Source organism: Chelonia mydas, chromosome 4 (genome assembly GCF_015237465.2).
Source record: "Chelonia mydas isolate rCheMyd1 chromosome 4, rCheMyd1.pri.v2, whole genome shotgun sequence".
In the NCBI taxonomy this organism is placed as follows: domain Eukaryota; kingdom Metazoa; phylum Chordata; order Testudines; family Cheloniidae; genus Chelonia; species Chelonia mydas.
In genome coordinates, this window is record NC_057852.1 from 18270943 (window position 1) to 18293618 (window position 22676).

Sequence of the window (22676 nt, forward strand, 5' to 3'; positions counted from 1 at the left end):
TTAAATCTGAATCCAGATCTGAACTTTTTCCAGCTTCAGGAGTATTTGGATGGGGGTTTTGCTCTAGCCCATTATAGCAATAGGTTGTGAATCATAGGTACTCCTAGCCCAGAGGTGGGCAAACTATGGCCTGCGGGCCACATCCAGCCTGCCGGACCCTCCTGCCCGGCCCCTGAGCTCCTGGCCCGGGAGGCTCGCCCCCAGCCCCTCCCCCGCTGTTCGCCCTCCCCCGCAGTCTCAGCTCACTGTGCTGCCGGTGACATGCTCGGGGCCGGGGGGGGCTGCGAGCTCCTGGGGCAGCACAGCTGCAGAGCCTGGCCTGACCCGGTGCTCTGTGCTGCGTGGCCGGCTCCAGCCGGACGGCACGGCTGCCTGTCCTGGTGCTCTGGGCGGCGCGGCTGTAGCCCCACCAGCCACCGGTGCTCCAGGCAGCGCGGTAAGGGGGCAGGGAGCGAAGGGCGGAAGGGAGGGTTTGATGGGGCAGGAGTCCTGGGGGGGCCGTCGGGGGGAAGAAGCTGTGGGGGGGGAGCTGGGCCGCGCCTGGCTCTTTGGGGAGGCACAGCCTCCCCTAACCAGCCCTCCATACAATTTCCGAAACCCGATGCAGCCCTCAGGCCAAAAAGTTTGCCCGCCCCTGCCACCACTACCGTACCCATGCACCTCGCAGCCTGCAATATGTTTATCTTTAAAACATCCCTGTGACGAAGTAGTAGTTAGTATCCCTTATTTACAGATAGGGAACCGAGTCACAGAGGCTAAGTGGCTTGCCCCACGTCACACAGGAAGCCCATGGTGAAGCAGGGAACTGAATCCAAGTCTCACAAGTCCCAGGCTAGTGTCCTAACCACTGGTGTTGGACTGAAACTGCAATTCCTGTGCAGGAAGTACTGGCTCTGAGGGGTATGGGGGGGAGGGGGGTGGGAACGGTGTTTTAGGCCCATCTTTAAAATGATCACAAATAAATCAGTCCATTTAATAAACTAAATTATGCCTTTAACAAAAAAAAAAAAAATCAGCTTTTTCCACCATGAGCCCAAGGGCGTCCTGTCAATTCCAAAGCAAGCGGGAAATGCCACTGCTCAGTTGTCAGAAAGCTTTAGTTTGAAGAACCTCATCTTGCTCCCACGGAAGTCAATGGGAATTTTGCCACTCACTTATGTGGGAACAGGGTCACGCGCCTCTTGCATATTTTGCTATGCAAGTGGCAGGATATATATACACAAACACACACACCAGGATTAATAACCCTTTCATTAGATCTCAAATGATTGAGACAACATTAATTAAAGGGCTTCTGAGTGGTGTAATGTAATCCTTAGTTTTAATTAGGCAGATTTCCTCAGAGGCCTTTAGCTTCAGGTTATGGAAGAAAGATAGTGTCAATAAGCTATAACTGTTGTTACATGACTGACTTATTAAAAGCAAGAGCAGCCTGCTTGTTATTTGCAGCAAAGATTCTGCACACCAAAACAGCACGGCCAACCCCAAATGTTAAAGTCAGACCCCGACCCCCCAAAATCACCAGATTGGCTTAGAAATCTTGAGGTTTTTAAAAAACACAACAGCTTTGGCTTATTTGCCTTCTGAACTATTTGGGTTTATATTTTCACGTTCTTCCCTGCAACCAGAAGAAGAGAAGCTGGCTTTTTGGTGTTCTTAGATTCTCAGATAATCACAGGACTGTAGAAGCTGGGGTTTTAAGAAAAAACAAAACAAACACCAAAGATCAAGACGCTTATGATAAAAAAAAAAATCACAAGAGGTAGCAACACCACCAAACCCTGGTAGATGGAAAGTACGTATTGCCTTAACAAACAAACAAACATACGTAGCTATAAACCAAAGGCAAACAAACTTTGTTTGGACAATACACAAACTGTCCCTTCCACCCTTGTGCCAAAACATCATTCAGAACTGGAACCAAACCCAGCCCTCACATTCCTTGAAGAATAAAAAAAAGATTAGAATAACGGACATAAATTACTTTTTTTGCCCCTCTAAACTTCTAGCTTCTGTCCAGGCCTCCTGCTCTTGTCAGACAATGTGTCCCAGTGGTGTTTATAGACAGTATAGGAGCAAGAAGTTTCACCAGAAGCATGTTCATGTAAGTTTTCCAGCCAAATTTGACAGACACAGGAAGTCACACATACCTTTGTCTGCCACTGGCCTGCCTCCCCCCCACAACCCTGCATGCTATGTCCTGCTCGAGCTGGCTTGCTACACTCATTGCAAACTCGCCCACTTGGCTCCAGCCAGTTCCTGATGAAACCAATCTCTCCCATCTCTCCCATGCAGGGACGCCAGAGGCAGATCACACCTACGGACAGCAGCTGTGCGTCTCCAAGAGTACACTGCAAACCAGTACATTAGCACTATCCCTGTTCCTTGTGTTCTCGCTCGGCCTGCTAGCACCAGAGTTTCTACAAAACTGGGGCACAGGAGTCAGGACTCCTGGGTTCTATTCCTGACCATCAGCAACTTGCTGTGGGATCCTGAAAAAGTCATTTCACTTCCCTGTGAGTTGGCTCCTCCAGCAGGCAAGGGCACATAGTGATTGAGCTTGTCACAGGGCTGGGGGAGGGAGTGAGAATTCATTTACTGCTCTTGGTTATATTTGAGCATGAAAAAGTGCTAGAAGGATTATTTATGTAATAAGGTGTTTGAAAGACATCTCAGTGGTGACCAGGCCATTTTAAAAAATGTTCTGCCCTCTAAAGTGGCTGCATGGGATCGCCCTGCTCTGAGGCCCCACTGGGCTCTGAATAGGGAAGAGCTCTGGTTTTTTCCAGTATAAATTTTGATTTTTTTTTTTTGGCAGAAAAATCTAAATTTAGACATTTTCAACCCATTCCAGAGTTCACATGCGGGAAGAGAAGCTTCAGTTCTCTCTATCATCAATGAGAGTGCAGCTCAGGCCTGTTGCAACTTTGTCAAGGGTCCAGGTAGATAAATTTCTTTGCAAGGGTGCATATAAAGGTCAGCTCCAGTCTCATTGATCCTGTTTCCATGGGGTGTCCATTTAAATGGCTGTTTCAAAGGATCCCAGAGGGCCCCGCTAGCAATGGGGGAGGGGAGAAGGGGGGTTGAGTTCAAATAATGGTCACTCCCTAGTTCCTATCAAAGTCTTAGTGTAACGCCGACAGACCCCGGTCGTCAGCATTGAACTAGGGCCCTCTGGAGCTGAGTGCATGAGCCTCTACACAGTGAGCTAAAAGCCAACTAGCTGTTAGTGAAGGCAGTAGAGCAGACTCATTAATTGCTCTCTTAGTGGTTTAAGTGCCATAAGATGGGACAGAACACCACACCCAGAAGGTGTGTGGCTTACACTACCACTTTGGGGCCTGTCATCATGCACTGATGGGCACAAGGACTCTCCCACATACACCACAAACATGGAGAAAGGAAACCGCACCCGGAGGGAATGTGAAAACCAAACAAGGCTTCTTGACACTTCTTCTGCTCAGGAAGGGGGTGCAGTTGGACAGCACAGTGTATGTGGATTGGGTTTTAGAGCCTGTTGGGGAAGGCACATACTTCTAGAAAGATAGTTATGAGGGGAGAACTTAGGCCACACGGCTGTAGTGAGCTCTGCAAGGGCAGACTCCTGAGCCTGCTTGGAGCTCTTTGCAGAATCAGGGCCTTAGTCATCCACAGGCCCCTGAGGAAAAATATCCCCTCGCCTCCCTCAGCAAGACATTAACTTGCAGCCTGTTAGAAGAGAGACTTGCATTTTAGCAGCAGTTCTCTGAAGTCTTTGGTATAATTCAGGTAAAGACCAACAAGAAATTGAAGTGATCAGTCTGGGCTAAGTGTCGGCTACTCCACTATGGGCATGCTAAAGTGGAATAAGCAGGGTGAGCCTTTCTCCAGGACCTCTGTGCATCAACCGATCATTAGGCTGAAGGCCTAGAGAGCACTGGCCAGCTATGCCAGCAGCATGAGTTGCCTCAAGTGGGGAGGTGCCTGAGTGACACTTAAGCACTAGGCTGGCTATGCCTTAGAGGGATAACAAACTGTCTCTCTCGCTATACTCCACTTTGCACCCATGCAGGAATTATGCCCTAGTCCAACTCTCAGCTGAAGAGAAGGTGCATGGAAAGGCATGAAAATAATTGTGCTCAAAAATATAAATTGGTTAAATTAGCAAGAAGAAGCTTTTGCAGAGCTCCAAGGTGCTGCAACCAAAGGTCTGTTACTATCAAAGCTTGCTCACAATCATACCATAACTTTTAATTCCATTCAATTTGTCACTGACTATGGTGTTCCTACCACATACATTATGTTGGAGGGTTTCTTCTCTTTGAACCTACAGGGTAGAAAGCAGGCTCTGCAAATTGTGATTAATTTTGTTGTACGCTGCTTGAAAGCAATACAAAAGAATAAGCCCCAATAATTATTCAAGGCTGGAAAAATAGGACCCTGATTAATTGGAAAAAATGGATTCATTTTGAAGGTTGGAGTGGTTTGTTTAAATGGTGAAAAATTTCTAAGCATAAAACAGTGTGTGACACTCCAAACAAACCCCATCCCCCATTTCCTACATGCTTGACAGCACCTTAAAGGCACATCCCATAGTAAGGTGGTGGTGTGGCCCCATAATGGCCCCGGGCGGGCAGACTGCGTCCCAGAGCTCCCTGGCTGGGTAGGGTGGAGCCCAATCTGACAACCCTTTTCAACAGGGAGTAGTATACCTTGCACTGCCTCACTGGCCAGATTCCTGGTTGTGCTGCCCCCTCTTGGAAGGGTAGCCACTGGCTACCATATTCCCAGTGCCAGACATGAAGGTGTTCACGGCTGTCACATCCTATAGAATCGCAGGGCCAGATCCTGACAGTCTGGCTTGCAGCAAGTAGTCCCTTACTCCTAGAGAAGTCCCATATATTTCAAGAGGGTAGTTTGGGGAACAAGGTACAACATGGTAAGAACAAGGCTGCTGGAGTCTGGCCTACAGACTTAAGGATAGAAAAGACCTATTAGGTCATCTACTCCAGACCCCTGCCAGGGCAAGACTGTCCTCTACGGTATGCTCTTAAATCCAGATGGAAATGATTCAACCAACTGGACTTCCATCATTCCCCCTCCCCCAAGAAACTTATTCAATAGTCAGCCTCACTGACTAGGCTGCACTGCTGCGGTCGGACTTCCTAACAAGGGTAAGAAAAAGGGGTCATTACGTGACTATCAACACTTGGGGAAAAAAAGGAAGTGGAGAAAGATTTGGACCAACCGTAACGTAAGGAGGCCTGAAAAGCTTTTGTTCATCATGGTCTTGAACATCAGAATGTGCATATAAAGGCCTTGCACCTGAGCCTTCTCCCAGTGACTTCAGGGTCCTGAACCTGCACCACTAAAGAGCATCATTGCTGTTCTATTTCAGTCATTCTCCCATTATTTTATTTGGTATTTTTTTGGCTTTGTACATATAGAGGGTGATGTTCTGTCCTTCATTAGTCATTGTAATTAGTACCTTACTTAGGGCTAGATTCTGACTTGGACACCCATAAGAGGGAGTAAGAACCTCCTGTGCATCCTTACTCAGGCCACCTGAATCCTGGGTCCAAGCACATAGGAGTAAGCGAGGTTATTCACCCACTTCTTCCTAAAGCAGGTGGGCAGGGAGGGGTGCAGAACGGGAGGGACTTCGGCTTTACTATCCCTACTCACTAAGTGAGCACAAGGGAGATGTGATCTACTGCTAGTACGGGTCAGCAAGAAGTAGCTACTCTCCAGGGAGGAGGAGGAAGCAGGGGAGGAACAGTGACTCAGAGGTGGGCAGGGAGTAGGTGGGGCTTTGGTTCCAACTCCTTACTCACTGAACAGCACAGCTGGACCAGGGTAGAAGTTTACTGGTGGTATAGAAGGTTAATTCCCGGTTAGAGAAGGGGGAACCACAAAGGGAACTGTAACCGATCCCTGGTGTACACTACAAACGTATATCACTATAACTACATAAGCCATACCCACTGACACAGATATACTGACCCAAATCCTGGTGTATACGCCCTATGTCAATGGGAAGGCTTCTCCTGTCAACATAGCTACTGCCTCTCGGGGAGCTGGAGTACCTACACCAACAGGAGAAGCTCATCATATAGATGTTACCCCAGGGGGAAAACGTAAGCAGATGCCGTCAGCATGGAGAGCAGGAAACTCAGCATCTTTCCCCTGCAAGGATCCCATTGAAATCAATTGCATACCTACAAGCGTGACACAGGACATGGCCCTAACTGATACATCCTTAGATCACTCCTGTGGAGTAAATTTTAATAGCCACATAATAGGGATGGGAAGAACTGAGGCTCAGAGACATTAAGAGTGACCCAAAGACACTCAAACCAGTGTCAGAACCAGGTTTTCTGATCTCACTGCCCCTCCTTCCCCCACACCCCCTTTATTGCTCCGCTGATACCACAAGACCACGCTCCCTCTTACGCCCCATAAGATAGGGCTGCTTACTTCCTTGATAGATACCATTCCAAACCATGCTTCTATCATACTTCCAGGCAGGAACTATGATTGCTCTAAAATTTGCACCCATAGGGAGACTCTTCTTCACACTGTCACTCGGTTCCTAGGCTGCCCCTGAATCCCTTTTAAAGCACAGGGTAAAAATGCTCCCAAATCCAACAGCAATTAGAACAAGTACCTGAAGTTTTGGAACCCTCAGCTCCATGAGAAGCAGAGCGAGGAATTGACAATCCACAGTCCTTTTCTCCGGTTCCTGAGACTAACAAGCTCAAGGGACGGCTCTAAGATAAATTAACAGATGCTGCAACATGCAGCTATGATAGGTAAGAGACAAAACTAACATGACTTGAATAGCAAGTGCACAAAGTTAACTTTATAAAACACTTTATTCACTGTGCATGCATGCACATGAGTGAGAGAAAGAAAATGTATGCAGTATGAAACTTTTTATCAGCATGAGTGTGGAGTAGACACTTAACCCACAGCTTTGCCACTTGTAAGTAGAGGGCACTCAAACTCATGCTGGTAAAACCTCTCTGACAAACCATGTATTCTCCACTGTGTGACAGGTTACAGTATAGCTACTTCAGAAGCAATGTAGAGCGGTGTTTCTCAATGATGGGCCATTGACCAGCTCTGGTCCCCGAGATCCCTGACAGTTTAGGAAGGCAGCAAGCCGGTCCTTGGTATCAAATAGGCTGAGAAACACGGATTTAGAGAGAGTTTTACATTTTTTAAACTTTGGAACTACATTCTTTTTATTCCTTCACCTGTAGATCCAGGTGCCTTATTTACCTGGTGTCCCAGCATGCAGAGCTCAGTGGAAGCCAGGAAAACCACCTAAAATAGCTTTTGCAGGTTTAAAAACAGCATTGCTTTAAAATCCATTTTCTTGGGCTCTTCCAGGGCTAAAAGCACATACTGGGCCTTGTTGGAAAGCTGGAAATCTCCCATCTAAATGGTGATATGAAACACCCCTTTCTAGTCATGACATTTTAATGTCTGGAAAGGCTGTGATTGACCCAGGACTGGATCTTGCTTGCCCTTGGCCTCAAGCAGAAATAACTGTGGCAGGGGAAGACAGTGAATGTCATTTGTGGAAAGGAGGAAAAAGTTTTGATGCAAGTTGATTTTTTTTATGCCAGCTGTTCAAAGGTGTTCAAGTATTTGGAGTATTGGAACATGCCTCAGGGAAGATGGATTAGTGGGCAGAGTGCAGGTGAGAAAGTCAGAGGTTTACATGTAGATAACACACACACACACACACACACACAAAGCCAGAGCTTGATGCTCTTGAAGCCTGCACCCAAAAGGTTCCCCATTGCCCAGTTGGGTGGGACAGAATGATCAGGGCTAATCTCAATTTTCAATTAAAGTAACTTTCTAGCCCTATTGGAAGATGTAAATTGACCAGTAGGGCTGAAAGTTTATCACTGACTTCACCCTCCCCATGACCAGGGGTGGCCTCTGGAGTGTATAAAACCACACAGGTTCCTTCATTTTTGAAAAATACCGGATCCATTGCTGCTGGTGGTACTACGGACACTGCGAGCTCCTTCCCAGCTGACTACCTGCAGCTAAGCCAGCTATTCTGCTAAACAGCCAATGTTTCCTCAGGCCACAAAGGTGGTCAGCATGGGAAGCAGCATGGTCAGAGGACTAAGCACTGCACTGAGACCAAGGAACTCTTGCATTCTCATCCAGCTCTGATACTAACTCCCTCTGTAGACTTGGTCAGAGTCACTTAACCTTTCTGCCTTACTTTCCTAATAGGGACAATAATGCCTACAGCTATTAGGTTTACATAATGCTCCCAAGGTGGAGCAGATCCCAAGTGGGGCCTGGGAAGCAGAGTACACATTACACGAGCCTTTACAAAGCAAAATGGGCAGGCCCCAACATGAGTCTGGAATACAGGGAACGCAAAGGTGCCTTAAAGTCACTTTTGTCCCCTCCCATCCACCCATTCCCCAAGCATAGAAACAGACTCAGAATTAAACCTCTTCCCGCTGCTGAATTCCTGTTTAACCTTTGGCAAGGCACTTAATCTGAGCCTCAGCTCCCCATGAGGACAACAGCACTTCCCTAGTTCACAGAAGTGTTGCAAGAATAAATACCTTGAGATTGTGAGGCACTCAGACACGATGGTAATGGTGGGCTATAGATGTACCTAAGATGGATAGATAACATAGTTCTGCAAAGCACCTAGTGCATGCTGTTTCACTATACACGCAATAATATGTTAATCCCTAAAGCTCCATAATTGTTATGCTAGATCGACTGAGCAGGGGGGAAGCATTTTGTACATGGAAGAAAAACAGGAGAATAAATGTTTGCCAGACAGAAGAGGGCACAACCATTTTGAGAAACTTAAAGCAAACAATGATGTGGACAGAAATGTTACAATTTTTAAATACACTATTAGGCAAAATGTCTTATTTAAAAATAAAACCAAAATGAAAACTTAAATGAAATAAGAAAGCTTTTCTAAAAAGAACTCTCACCAAATGCTTCAAGATATTTGCGTGGTGTTACAATCTCCAGGCTGTAGGAAGCAGACTCCTCTCCAGGGGAGCTGGCTAATTTTAGCTCCAGCTGGGAGCCCATCTGCTATGACTGTGTTTTAATGGCACTTTTTAACTGCAGAGTTTACAGGGCCTTGTAATGTCAGGGCAGCTTCTTGGGCTCTGTTAATTTCTCCCAACAGTCTACGGGTGGGAGTTTTACCTTTGATTTCAATAGGAGAAAAGTGAAGCTAGCAGTGAGCAGTTTTGAAAATTCCACATTGTTTGTCTTAGTTACTTAGGATCAGGGATTCCCACAGTGAGCAGTCTGGATGCAGAAGGGTGCTAAGTGCAAAGGCAGGGTATGAATACCAGCTGGGGGCAGATTCTCATCTTGCCTAGGATAACTACATATCCTCACAAACAAATCCAGAGCATCTGCAGCATCCACTGTGAAGTGAATGGGAGGGGAAAAGTGCAGTTTCCCCTCATGGAAGAGCAAACAGGACTCATTTGTAATTTGTTGTTAATATAAAAGGGATACTTTACTGGGGCTGATGGACACAGACAGGCCCTGGGCTAAGCACTGGCAGGCCCTAAACCCTGCAATGAGATCCACCTGGGCAGACCCTTATGCCTATTCAGCATCCTGTTGACTTCAGTGGAACTCCATGTGGGTGTAAACGTTCACCGAAGAGGATCCCTTTGCAGAATGAGAGCGAGGGAAGACAATTCTGACTCCATTACAGAGGATGCTGACACTTCTCAGGATTGGACCCACAGTAACCCCACCTATACGTTCAGTGAATAAGAGTCTCTCATGTGATTACACAGTTTGTGGAAAGTACAGAGCACAACTATTTGCTGAATTAACACGTGTTAATGTAACGAGCCAAATCCTGAAGTCCTTACTCAAAGATGCCATTGCCCAGAGGGGGAATTCTATTCCCAAGCACAGCTTCCAGTGCTGCAGCAGCCCGTAGAAGAGAAACCACCACATTGTCCCTAACAAATAAAGCTCTAAGACTGCCTGAGGGAAGGCAGCAGGGCCTATGCTACACGGCCCAGTCGGTGACCTAGGGCTGGGTGAACAGCTGAAATTCTCTCCTGTAAACATTCGTTCTAGTTCAAAAAATAAAACAGATTGGACTTGCTTATTTCACATTCCCTTTCTGCAAGCACTCAAGTGGCTGAGTCTACTAGCACGGATACTTGCAAAGAGCTGGTTTTGTGTTTGCATATCCGCTGAAGGTGAACTGCAGATTGCATATTTGAAATTTGCACTGTGGTGGTTGGTTACATCAGTCATCCAATCACCCGACTGAAAGTGCTGTTTATGTACAGTAACACCAACACAGCTTGAATTTTGAAATCCACATATCAAATGTTTGGGGGTGCGGAGGGGAAGACTGCTAAGAAATTCATATATAATTGCAAGATTCTCAGTGTACTTTGCCAGAAGTCTGCTTGGGTGCATTCATTAAACTGAGCGAGATTAAGTTTGACAAATAAATTATTATTTGCTAAGCCCTATTTACTCCTCTGCCTGTTCCAATTTACCCTGATGGCTGTTACATAATGATTTGAAAATAATAAATGGAAGAGATCCTTTTGGAAAAAACCCTGGGACAATGTCTGTACTGGGATGGAGGACAGCTACACCTGAAGGATCGCTTTAGGTTAAATATAGCACTCCTATAATAAGTAAACAGTTAAAAATCTCCCAACTAATCACATGTACATGAGACACCTACAGTTACTTCTGCCCTGTGCACTGTTCATTAAGAGCCTGATCCAAGGCCCATTGAAGTCACTGGAGAGTCCCATTGACTACAGTGGGCTTTGGACAGGGCCCTAACTTATAAGAATCCTACTTCGCAGAGCAAAGCCTTACTTAGATAAAACTGCGGTTGAAAACACTGGGAGTTTGGCTGTGTAGGGAGTGCAGAAGAGGAATCTCTCTCATGTTCCAGTTCTGCTGAAATTGATGAAGCTTCATGTTCAGAACCTTATTCTTTCCATTCCATGTTCAGATTATTGTGACCTTTAGTTATTGTTATTTTTCCTTGCAAAAATGAAAATGGGTTCACTTCAAAGTACTTGCCACTTCCCAGACCACAACCAGGTAAAATTGTTTGGTCTCCTTTTGTTAGGGGATACAGCTAACTAGAGAAGCCGGGGGAGGGATGTTCATTTTAGAAACCAGTCACTTCTTGGGCAAGTGGGAAATGGCAATAGCGTGCAATCAAACTGCAACTCCTTGACAGCTAACACACTCATCGGTCAGCTGGAAAGCTACCCTACTGAGGGTTACCCCAACACAGAAAGGCAAATGCAAACACCAGTTTCCTGCCCTCCTCCCCTCGCTTCAAAGGGGGGCAATGAACATTAGCCAAGCTCAAACCTGCAGCATCTTTGAGACATCTCAAAAAGAAACACAATCAGAGCAAGAGGTCAAACAGCACCATTGCGCACACAAGCACCTACCTCAAACATGGGAGAGGTGCCCTTGTCCGGCAACGTGCAGCCCAGGAGCTCTGCAAGAAACTTTGCCATATACAAGCAGGGAGGAAGGGGTCTTTCTAACAGATCTTGTCAGGGTGCCAGGTAAATATCCTTTGGCAATAGGAGCTCAGCAGAGAAATTCTTCCTCACAGCAAAGCCTTTGCCATTCTTTCAAGTGTTATCCAAGCTGCCTACTTGCATCTTCCTGGTCTAGCATTTTGAAGGTGCTGTATAGATTTGCCAGGCTGCAGCCTAGATGGTGTAAAAAACAAACACACACACAAATGGAATAAACAAACAGTACCGTGCCTGGGCTTTTTGATGTTTGCTTCTAGCCTTTCCCGCTGAATGTCACTATTACCACAGTAAAGGAAAGGGGCCCCACCAAGGGGGTGACAAGAGGGACAACGCTGCCGAAGTGCAGGCAGGCAGCTGGAGAAAGGCACTGAGAAATAGTCTGTGTTCTCCTGTGGCAGAGGATTTACCTGGCTCAGAGTGACACACGCACACAGACAGCTAGGAGCACAGCATCCCAGCTAGGACAAATTCTTGCTTCTGCTACACCTGGGGATTTCCATCATATTTTCCCTTTTCTGTCACAGACCTTGAATAAAATCCCCATTCCCTCTTCCCCCCCGCCCGCCCACCCCCCATAAAGAGCATCCCCTGGACAGTGCCTCTGGCCAAGCTGAGCTCAGCGTCACCAGCTTGGGGGGCTCTGATTAGGGAAACACATTGCCCTCAGTGCCAGTGGGCTGCATGCTACTCCAGGGAGTGTTTCTGAAAGGGTGGGGCTCAGGTGTTGCAGAGGGCATCTCTGAATTTAACAGAATTCCTGCAATAGACCAGGCAGCTTCTGATCAGCTCGGACAGCCCAGGTCTGAATGTGCATAAGTACACTGAATTCAACGAATGTCCCACTAATGAAACGAAAGCTGCCAGCCTTGCACAATCACCCTGACCCCACAGCAGCATCAGCAGTTATAACAATGGCTGCTTTTCCTTTAGAGAGGCTATTGGCTTGTAGGATAATTTGTAATCTTTCTCTTTCCAGAGAAACTTACATGCCATATAAAGTTACAGCTAACAGTTCACTTGTATCAGATTTTCCATACGTTCCCTGTTTTTGATGCACCAAATGGCTTGACCCAAGAGGGCCCGATCTTACTTCCACTGAAGTCAATGACAAAGCTTCCACCAATTTCAGCAGGTGCTGAGTAGTTATTATGCTAACAGCAAACACTCACACACCAGAATAAGAAGTTTGCAATTAACTTAGTATTTCAAAATAGTAATGCCAGATTTTTTTAATAGAGTAGGAAAGATTTTTGTTCGGTTTGTACAGCGCCTACCACAATGGGGTCCTGCTCCATGACTAGGGCTCCTAGGAACTACCACAATACAAATGAACAAAATAGTAGTTTCATAAGTAGTGAGGTTCCAGTTGCATGGCTAAGATTTTCAAAGCTGCCTAAAGGTATTAAAATTACTATGAATTGGGCATGCACCTCTCTCAGACTAAGATTCCCCCCAAGCTGAATATTGATTGAATTCCACTGATTGGTCAAGATAGTTCACTGCACTACTCGCCTGAAGGAAACAGTAGCATCCATTGTGCACCAGACCTCTGATAAACTCCGTTACTAGCAGACAGCTAAGGCCGTGATCTTGCAATTGGATCCAGGTGGACTCTTGCACCCATGCATCCCCCTCCGGCCCCCCCCCCACACACACACACTGATTTCAAGGCTCTTTCTGTACACATCCAATTGTAATAACTGGACTGTAGTTATGGTTCTGTTTACTGTTGAAAATGTTTAAAGTCCTTTCCCTAATACTATAATCTTGGCACATGTCAGCAGTTACAAAATCAGTGCATTTTGGGGGTATTTAAATCCTGATAGATGCAAGTGTCAAAGATAACCCAGGTAGGATTAGAATAGACAAAAGTTGCTTTTTAAGAAATAAATCCTTAACAAAATCCAATATACTCTGGCCTCAAACTGAAAATATACCAATGCTGTGCTAAAGAGACCCAGATCGATGCAGACTGACCTAACCCAATAACAATGTGAATGAATAAAATAATGTCCAGGGCACCCAGAATTTTATAAGTAACTTTCCTTCTCCCTCTTCAGGGCAGGTTGAAGGGACAGGCAAGCAGGGTTGTTAGCCTGGGCACCTTTTTCCAGGGGTGCCACTCTGATCGGTCAGCTGTTTTAACTTCACTGATTGCAATGGGGTTTTTTTGCACTCCACTGATTGGCCAGCTGTGAGATTTAGTTTTTTGGTGGGGAGGGCATCAAAAACGTTTTCTGCCCTGACTGGCCAAGGTGCATTGTTATCAATGAAGTTACATCAATTTACACTAGCTGGTCCCACACCTTTAAAAGAGTTTCACAGTATCCCAATAAAAACTATAATTGTCCAAGAGTATTTTCTAAGCTGTCCCCATAGAAAAATCAGTTTAGACTCTCAGAGTAGTGGCTGAAATGGTGTATTCAGTACCATTGCACAAGTCCCAGTCTTGTGGATATTCAGAAGCTTTGTATCACAGCAATTATAGCTCCCTCCTCCCTATCAATCTTCTAATTGAATCTGTATTTTCATGCAGTCTCCCAGCTTGGCTGGGTTATCTAATCTGCTTTTACTGGTGAAGACAATGTCACCACACAAAATGAAGTATTGTGCTATTGTCATGAACCTCAAGTGGATTAAAAGGAGGAGGGATGAGGGAAGAGTCAAATAATCACGTTAATAAAATCACTTTATATGTAAACAGAATTGTTTTTCTGCCCAATGCAAATTTGTTTTGCAATTAAATCAAGAATAAAGTTTCATTTTATGCCTATTCATTTTGATAACAGTGACAGTGAACACTGCAGTTCTTCGAACTCCAGCAGGAAATGGCATACATTGGAAATACTGGACGTATTCATATCAGTGTCTATGCAAACAACCGTACTATCAATAAAGCCATTTAAAATGATAAATAAAAATCCTCTCTTAATATCCCCTAACTTTATAATACTTAATATCTGTAGAGTGTTATATAACTAATTAATCCACTCTATACACCTGTGGTAGGAAAACTGGGTTTATCTTGACACATTGATGGGTTTAAATTAATAACTACTTGGGAAAGAGACCTAGGCATCATTGTGAACAGCTCAATGAAAAATTTATGCTTAAAATCCAGCAGCGAATGAAGAGGGAAAACAAGATACTGGGTGGTGTTAAGGAAGAGAATGTAACACTGAAAATGTTAGAGTGCTACTATATAAATCAATGGTACTGTCTCCCCTCCAATACTATGTTCAGTTCTGCTCATCTCATTTCAAAAGAGTACAGCAGAAACAGAAGGCCTGGAAAGTACAGGCATGGAAAGACTTCCACAGAAGGAGAGATTAAAGAGATAAGGAAAAGACAGGAGAGAACAAGAGGCAACATGGTAGAGAGGCATCAAATAATGAACGGTACAGAGAAGGTCGGTCAGGTGCTTCTATGTATGCTTTTTCAGAATAGAAGAACAAGGGGATGCCCTATACAACTCAAAGGCAATTCATTTAAAACTAAAAAAAAAAAGTCACTTTTTATCAAACAGTGCCTAATTATACCTGTGAAAATCCCTGCTACAAAGCATCAGGGAGGCAAAGAGCTTGGCTGGATACAAAAATTCAAGACAAGATAAATGACAGACTGTCTGCAGTTGTCTTAGATAGGATAAACATTTATAAAGGATGCAAACCCTCATGCTTCAAGACATAAGCCAGACGTACTGCCTGAGGGTAGGAAGAATCTTCTGCTATGGATGGGCATGTTATTTTATCACTCCCCAATCTAGGAGAAGAGGGTTACACCTTGTGAAGCTAACTGGTACCGTGACTGTCAGAGACAAGACACAGGATCAGATGGACCATGGGCCTCATTCAGTATGACAGTTCCACAGGCAGATCCGATTTTGAAAACAGCTGTGCCGCATGAGAATCTGGGGTTCATGGGCCAAATTTGAAGTTGTTTGAGCAACAGACCCCTGAGCAATGCAGGCCTTCCTGTTTGCACACATTCCTGACCCTCCCCAAACTGATATCTGTGGGAAGTTCTACACCCTGTGTTATACATGAGGTCAAACTAGATAATCACAGTAGTCCCTTCTGACCTTGGACTCTATGAGTCTCAGTTAGTGTCTTGCATCCAGTGCCCCCTTGGGGAAGCAATGTTTTATAAATTATTCAGGGTAAAAGTTGGATCTACAAATATGGCTTAAGCCAAATTAACATTAAACCTCACGGTATCCCTTTGAAGTAGTACTATTACATCACTTCACAGGTGAGTGAGTAAGCTGAAACATCAAGGATAGATGACTTTTCCAAAGTTACACAGCAAGTCCATCAGAGAGTTGAGGACAAAATCCAGGAGCCTCGTTTCCTAATTCCGTTCTCCAAACACTAAATTAGATACTTCCCTGCTGTAATTCCACTGAAGTCCTGTACTGAAGCCTAGTTTTGAACCCCATACTTTTTGGTGGACAGAATCCAGAAGAGGGCAGCAAAAGTGATAAGAGGTTGAAAAAACTGGGCACCTTTAGTTTACAGAAGAGAAGACTGGGGGGGGGGGGGAGAGGGGGAGAGCATGGTAACAGTCTTCAAATATACAAGAAGGAGGACAGTGATCAATTGTTCTCCACATCCACCAAGGGGAGGACAAGTAGTAATTGGCTTAGTTTGCATCAAGGGAGATTTAGTTTAGATATTAGGAAAATATCGGAGATTTCACCTTCTGTAAATGGCAAGCCCCAGGCCCCAGAGGGGGACCTCAGCCCAGCCCAGCTGGAAGCAAGGAGGCTTGGGCTAGCCCCACGTGGGGTGGGAGGGGCTTGGGCCAGCCCAGGGGTGTCCCATTTTCCCTTTGGGAAAATATGGTCACCCTATGTGGGGGTATTAAAAAGGAGTTTCCCTCCTTACAGAACTTACATAAATGCTATGCAGAATTTCAGTCCCTGTGCTCAGGGGAGCATAAAGGTGCTGGGCGATGGCCTGCCCTGCTGCACCAGCTTGCAAAGCAGGACCCACATGCAGGCTGGAGCGCACCACAGGACAAAATAATTCCTTCCCAGAGCTTCTGGAACTCTCCCTGGGGTAGTGTGGCTCTGCATTCCCCCGCATTACAAGCTGCACCTAAATGGCACAGCCTAGCTCACAGAATTTAAATAGCAAAATGGTCAACCTTCTAATGTTTTCCTTTACTCTAGTAAAGTTCCTTGCTCAGCATTAGAAGAAAGTGACTCTCGCTGTGATTCTTTATCATCATCAGATGACAAGGTGTCAGAAGCCAGCTCATTTTGAAATGCTAAAGTTAGTCCCTCAACAAGCTTTCGGTTTCACACATCCAGAGAACAGCCTTAGTGGAACGAGAAATGCAACAAGAGCAGCAGAACACAGGTCAACTAGTTAAGGGGCAGATCCATCTCTTGCTGAAGTCAAGGGAAAGATTCCCTCAGTGGCAGTTGAATCAGGCCCTAGTGTTTTCAGTGGGGAAAGAAGCTGAATGGGTTTATAAATAATTTGGTTTTGCCGAGGAAGGAGATTAGGGTCATTATAACATTAAGACATTTAATGGGATTTAAACCTCCTGCAGAATTAGGGCTGTCACCTTTCTAATAGCTGGTAACTGGACCCCCAAAGCCCTGCCCCCCTTCTCTGCCTCTTCCCCCAGAGTCCCGCCCCTGGGTCAAAAAATCAGTCACCTGTCAAATGGCTCCTGGACACATAAGCCGAAACCAGGACTGTCCAGGTGAAAACTGGATGGGTGGCAACCCAATCCAGAATATTAACCGGGGAAGTTCCCGGTGGTGACTGACACTTGACTGAGGAGCCCGACTGATCACCCACATTCCCCAGTGGGTGCTGTTCTTAGTGGCTTATCATCCTCATCACAGAAATCAGAGCTGACTAAAAGCAACTGCTAGGGCTGATACACTTACAGTTTGCAGCTATGTGACAGGGTGTACAAACCCCACACCAGGCAAGCAGCCCCACCCCACAGTACCTGTGAGGCATGCCGGACTTGGAGAAAGAGAAGGAGCCTTAAGGGAGCAGCTCTGTTCCCAGGGTCCCAGACAGGAGCACCACAGAGACCCAAGCTACCTTCACTGGAGTCTGAGCACACAGCAGTTGGACAGACTGCTGAAGCCACTCTATTTCCACTCATTTAGTTTTTCATTTGTTACCTAAAGGGCTGAGACAAGGGCTGACTTCTACTCTAATATGAGCCCCCGGACAAGTTGGATGCATTGTAGGAAGAAGCCCAGGAACTAAGCAAGAGGTCTGACCAGACAGACCTTAACCACTTGCTACAGGGTCGCTGCACTGGAACCCAGGACAGAGGGGTGGACTAGATTCCACTACAGCCTCACCAGGAGGATGAGACAGAAGATCTCAGAAAGACTATTGAGCCTGGGAAATACTGGGCATAAACCCTAGTTTACCCGCAAAGGGTGACCTGGCCAGAGATCAGAATTGTTTTCTAGTACAGAGCTACTGCTAAGGCAGAGGATTAGCTGCCCTAGTTCAAGCAACATTGTGACGTTCCCCCAGTGTTATCTGGACCGGTGATCTGCTAGGTCCAATCCTCGACTCTGGCAGCCAGCCTTACCCTGCTCTGCTGTGAGAACCCCCGCTCCTGGGCTGTTCACGCACAGCCTCTAGCATGTAAGCTGCTCCCAGCTACAGTGAGGGAGCACTTTTGGCCAGCCACTTCTTGGATTGTGCAACCGAATGACACTAGCCAATATCTCCAGACCCAGACACAACCCTAGGAACCTCTGTCTTGCAGTGTCCCGTTATGCCTGCTGGATGCTGCAAGCTTATATGAGTTCATCAATTTAACAAAGAAATTGATATGTATCAGGCTTGTTATCCCAAGGGGCGTCTCTGACACACTTCAAACCAAAAGCACTGCTTCATGTAAAACAAACACACACATTTATTAACTACAAAGACAGATTTTAAGTGATTATAAGTCAAAGCACAACAAGTCAGATTTGGTCAAAGGAAATAAAAGCAAAATGCATTCTAAGCTGATCTGAACACTGTCAGTGCCCTTACAAACTTAGATGCTTCTCACCACAGGCTGGCTGGTTGCTCTTCAGTCAGGCTCTCCCCTTTGATCAGCGCTTTAGTCGCTTGGACGTGGGGTTTGTAGATGGAGGTGGAAGAGAGAGGAAGAGCATGGCAAACGCCTCTCCCTTTTATCGTGTTCTTTCTTCCCTCTTGGCTTTGCCCCCCCCCCTTCAGGATCAGGTGAGCATTACCTCATCGTAGTCCCTGACTGACCAAGGAAAGGGAGGGTGACTCACTCGAGAGTCCAACAGATCCTTTGTTGCTGCCAGTGTCCTTTGTTCCTGTGAGGCTGGGCTGGGTTTGTCCCCTACATGTCTTGATGAGGGGTGAACTACCCCTCTGTTCCTGGAGTTTTGCCTGGGCTTGTTTTAAGCCATGACAACACATTTTCAGCCTCATAATTATATACATGAAATTACAACCTATAACAACAATGCTCAGTGCAGCATGAGCCTTCTGAAGACACCCGACATGGCAAACTTTGCATTGGATACCAGGCAATCATATTATAAGGATGAAGATGGGGTGCTGGGTGTTCCCGAGATACAGACTATCACAAACATACAAGAAAAAAATTAGTGTTACTGACCTCTAACTGGGGTTATTAGAGAGGAGCTCTGCACATTCACACTGCTGGGATCAAGGCACCGACACACCGGCTTCCAGAACATGGTATCTATGGGAGCCTGGACCAGGGTCACTGCCTAAAGAGTGCCCCCTCATGTCATAGGGCAGCCTTTCAGCACCCCTGCTTCCATTTACTCCTTCTTCAGGGCTCCTCAGAAACCACAGAGCCCGGCTTTGCTGCTGCAGGGACTCAGCCCTCCAGCTAAGTAAGTCAACCCCTTCCCCAGGGTAGCAGAGTCTTTTAGTCCAAGTTCAAAACACAAAGTCTTTGCCCCAGTCTCAGACTGAGCCCAGGCCCTCCTTCCCCTGGGGCCTGTCTTCTAATTCCTCTGCCCCACCCCTCCAGTTTCAGCTTTCACCCTTTCCAGGCTCCTTTTCCTCTCTCCCCTCAGCTGCTCTGGGGTGCTCCCTGCTCCTTCCCAAGCAGGCACTCCCAGTGGCTAGAATCTTCTAGAGACCTCTAGCTCCTCAGAGCCTTCAGCTCTCTTCTCCAGGCAGCCACCTGCTACCCCTTTTCCTTTTTCCTCCCCAGGCCTCTTCTTAGCCCGAGGCCTGATTAGGTCACCTGGTCGTCGTTTTCCCCACCTGGGAAGGAGAGTTGCCTGTGGCACAGGTGAGGCTGAGACTCATCTCCCTTTTTGTCACCCTGTAACACAACAACTCACCCCTCCTTCCCCTTCCCATCCTGGAGGATTCTGAAGTACAGAAGCGGGAGCAGCTCCAACCACCCTCAGTTCCTTCCATTAATTTGGAAAGTCCTAGCCTCAGACTCTGAAGATGCTAGAAAGGTGGGTGGGGAGTGTGAATATGCAGAGGGTCATCTCAAAGAACAACCTTTATTTCTTCAAGTAACCTCCCCTAGTCCCACTTGCGGGAGTTTAGCAAGCAGTACAACCCCAGAAAGTGCTAGGTGAACACGGACAGCAGAACGGCCAACGCAAGCCTCAGCCCTAGATGCCTGCTCATGAGTGAATAGAGGTGACTGTGCACTTCTTGCTCTCCCAAACAAGTCTTACTGGGGGAGGGGTGAGAACTTTGCTAAAAACCACAAAGATAGCTGCAGTAGCAGTCGTGCAACTTGGTGTGATGGAGACAGCCTGAAGGCAAGCCACAGAAGCAGCCTGCATCCTGGATGAGGGTTCGGACAATCCCACAGAGGGTTGGAAGCTAAAAGGCAGTCCTTTCTGGAGCACCAGATGGCTCCTCTGACACCACAGCCAGTTTCCCCTACAGAGGTTGAGAGTACTGTGGTTTTCAACGTGTGGTCCGTGGACCTTTGGGGGTCTGCAGACTATGTGTAAGTTTTCCAAAGGGGCCTGCATCTCCATTTGAAAATGTTTAAGGGTCCGCAAATGAAAAAAGGTTGAAAACCACTGGTGTAGTAGAGACATGGGTTTTCTGGATCATGGGAAATGACAATTTCATGCAGCAGCTGCCAGGGGCTCCTAGATCTGTGGCTCTGGTGTAGCTCCATGACCTGGAGTACGCCAGACCAGGAACCCCAGGGCTTCCAAATTCCTAAGCCAGTGGGCAACCCAAAAAGCCATGTGGCCCAGGAGTCTGGAGGCCCAGGGGTCCCCAGTCCAGAGCAGCCTGCTCCAAAGCCACAGACCCTGGGACTGGGGAGCCCATCCCAGGACTTCTTGATCTACAATAGGATGTTTGGAAACGGTGAGCACACCAGCTCAAACCCGGGTTCTCACAGCTTCCAGGATCCCTGCTATGGAGCTGGGAGCCAAACCCTGGTCAGAGCCAGGGCTCCCAGGTTCTCAGCAGAGACCTTGGAAGCCCAAGCATAGCAGGACTGTCCCAAAGCCATGGACCCTAGAACACCAGGGTCCCCAACCTGGGGGCAGTCCACGTGGCAGGGTTGTCTCAGAGTCATTTGCTCTCTCTCTCTCTGTCGCCCTCAGAGACTGTTTCACTGAGGATAAATACTTAAACAGTCATTGGACCGGGGGGGGGGGGAATGACACCATAGCCCAGTGGTTAGGGCATGGAGATGAGAGACCCTGGGTCCAGTCCCCCTGCTTCAAACCAGTCTTTCATTATTTATCCACAGAAGAACAGCTTCAACAGGAGAAGCTGAGAGAGCCCTAAATCAGAATACCCCATAGCTCAGTAGTTCAAGCACCCGCCTGAAAAGTAGGAGAGAGAGGGAATTGAACCCAGGTCTCCCACATCCCAGGTGAATGCCCTAAACCCTGGTCTAAAAGCAACAACATAGGCACCACTACCTCTTCCAGAGGCCAGATTTTGAATGGGACCTGATCCACGAGCATGCTCAAAGGCCACTTACCAGATTGGGTCCCACTCCTGACTTAGGGGGACGAATGCCTTCTCCAGGCTTGTGAAATCACACTGGGGCTTAGGCACATGGGCGCCTAGTGGGAGGCAGCAGTGCACATGCCCCAGGGTCTAAAAATGTAGGCAGTGCCTAGAGAACTTTTACAGCAAAACGTTTGGTTCCTAGTGTATTTAGGTGCCTATAGGGCTAGGCAGCAGCCAAGCAGGTTTTATGAATTGCAGTGGTGCTGTGCAGGGAACGGAGGTGCCTACCTCTAGAGATTAAGTTATCCAAGTTAAGTTGCTTTGTGGAGCATACCCTCATACTCTAAAAGACATACAGAAGTAGTAGAGACTAAGTGAAATTCTGACCCCATTGACTTCATTGAGGCCAGGGTTTCACCCAAATGCTGCTGTTTTTACTATTAAAGACCATTGATGTTAATAATGGCAATTATTGGCATGGATATTGGTCAACGTATGGCCCTACTTTGAGGAACTTTAGCATCAAGGCACTTTGTACACTCCGATTACAATGCTAACACACCTTTATAACTTGGATGTCATAAAACAAGGAAGCTATCTCAGAAAGACTGCCCTGAAATAGCAAAGAAAAGTTAGCAATTTTTCTTTATGAGTTAACTTGAAGGTAAACTTTTCTAATTAGCATGCAAGGTAGGAACATGTGCTCTGTCCAAAAGGCAGTCAGAATGAGAAATTTGACATCTTAACATTTCACAAGATAATGAAAGCAAAGGTCTTCCCTTTTTCTTTTTCCTTCGCCAACCCTCCAAAACACTGCAGGCTGTTTGAAAGCGAGCCTGTCCTAATATTGGAGAAATTAGTAATAGCCCCTGGGAACCACAGAAAGCTTAAAAAAAAAAAGAAGAGTAGAGAGAAAACTAACTGGAATGTTTGTAGACTTAATTTATTGATAATATTTCAGAGGGGAAATCAACCTGTTTGGATGAATTACAACAAGAAGTGTTGCAGAAAACAAACAAAAAAAAAATAGATGATGCAGTTGTTCAGTCCAATTTTCTTTGAAACCCTTCAATAATGTAGCAGGAGACGGGGGATTTGGTTTATAATCAAGTACGGGTAGTCTAACAAAGAAACCTTGACAGGCAGGCACAAAATAAATAATAATAAATAAATAATAATA

The 22676-nt window shown here is 46.3% G+C and overlaps 1 protein-coding gene across 3 annotated transcripts in view; it reads right to left on the reverse strand.

Moving 5' to 3' along the window:
- RASGEF1B (RasGEF domain family member 1B) overlaps positions 1-22676 on the reverse strand; it is a 364027-nt gene that overhangs the window by 318991 nt on the left and 22360 nt on the right. The window contains exon 1 of one of the 3 annotated variants that reach the window (XM_043545440.1): positions 11460-11924. The exons of 1 other annotated variant lie outside the window; for it this stretch is intronic. In XM_043545440.1, coding sequence (XP_043401375.1) covers positions 11460-11528 — 69 coding nt within the window. In that variant the 5' untranslated portion in view covers positions 11529-11924. Of the gene's footprint in view, positions 1-8972; positions 9060-11459; positions 11925-22676 lie in introns of those variants that run through there. One more of the 3 variants, XM_043545443.1, reaches the window with a different exon arrangement.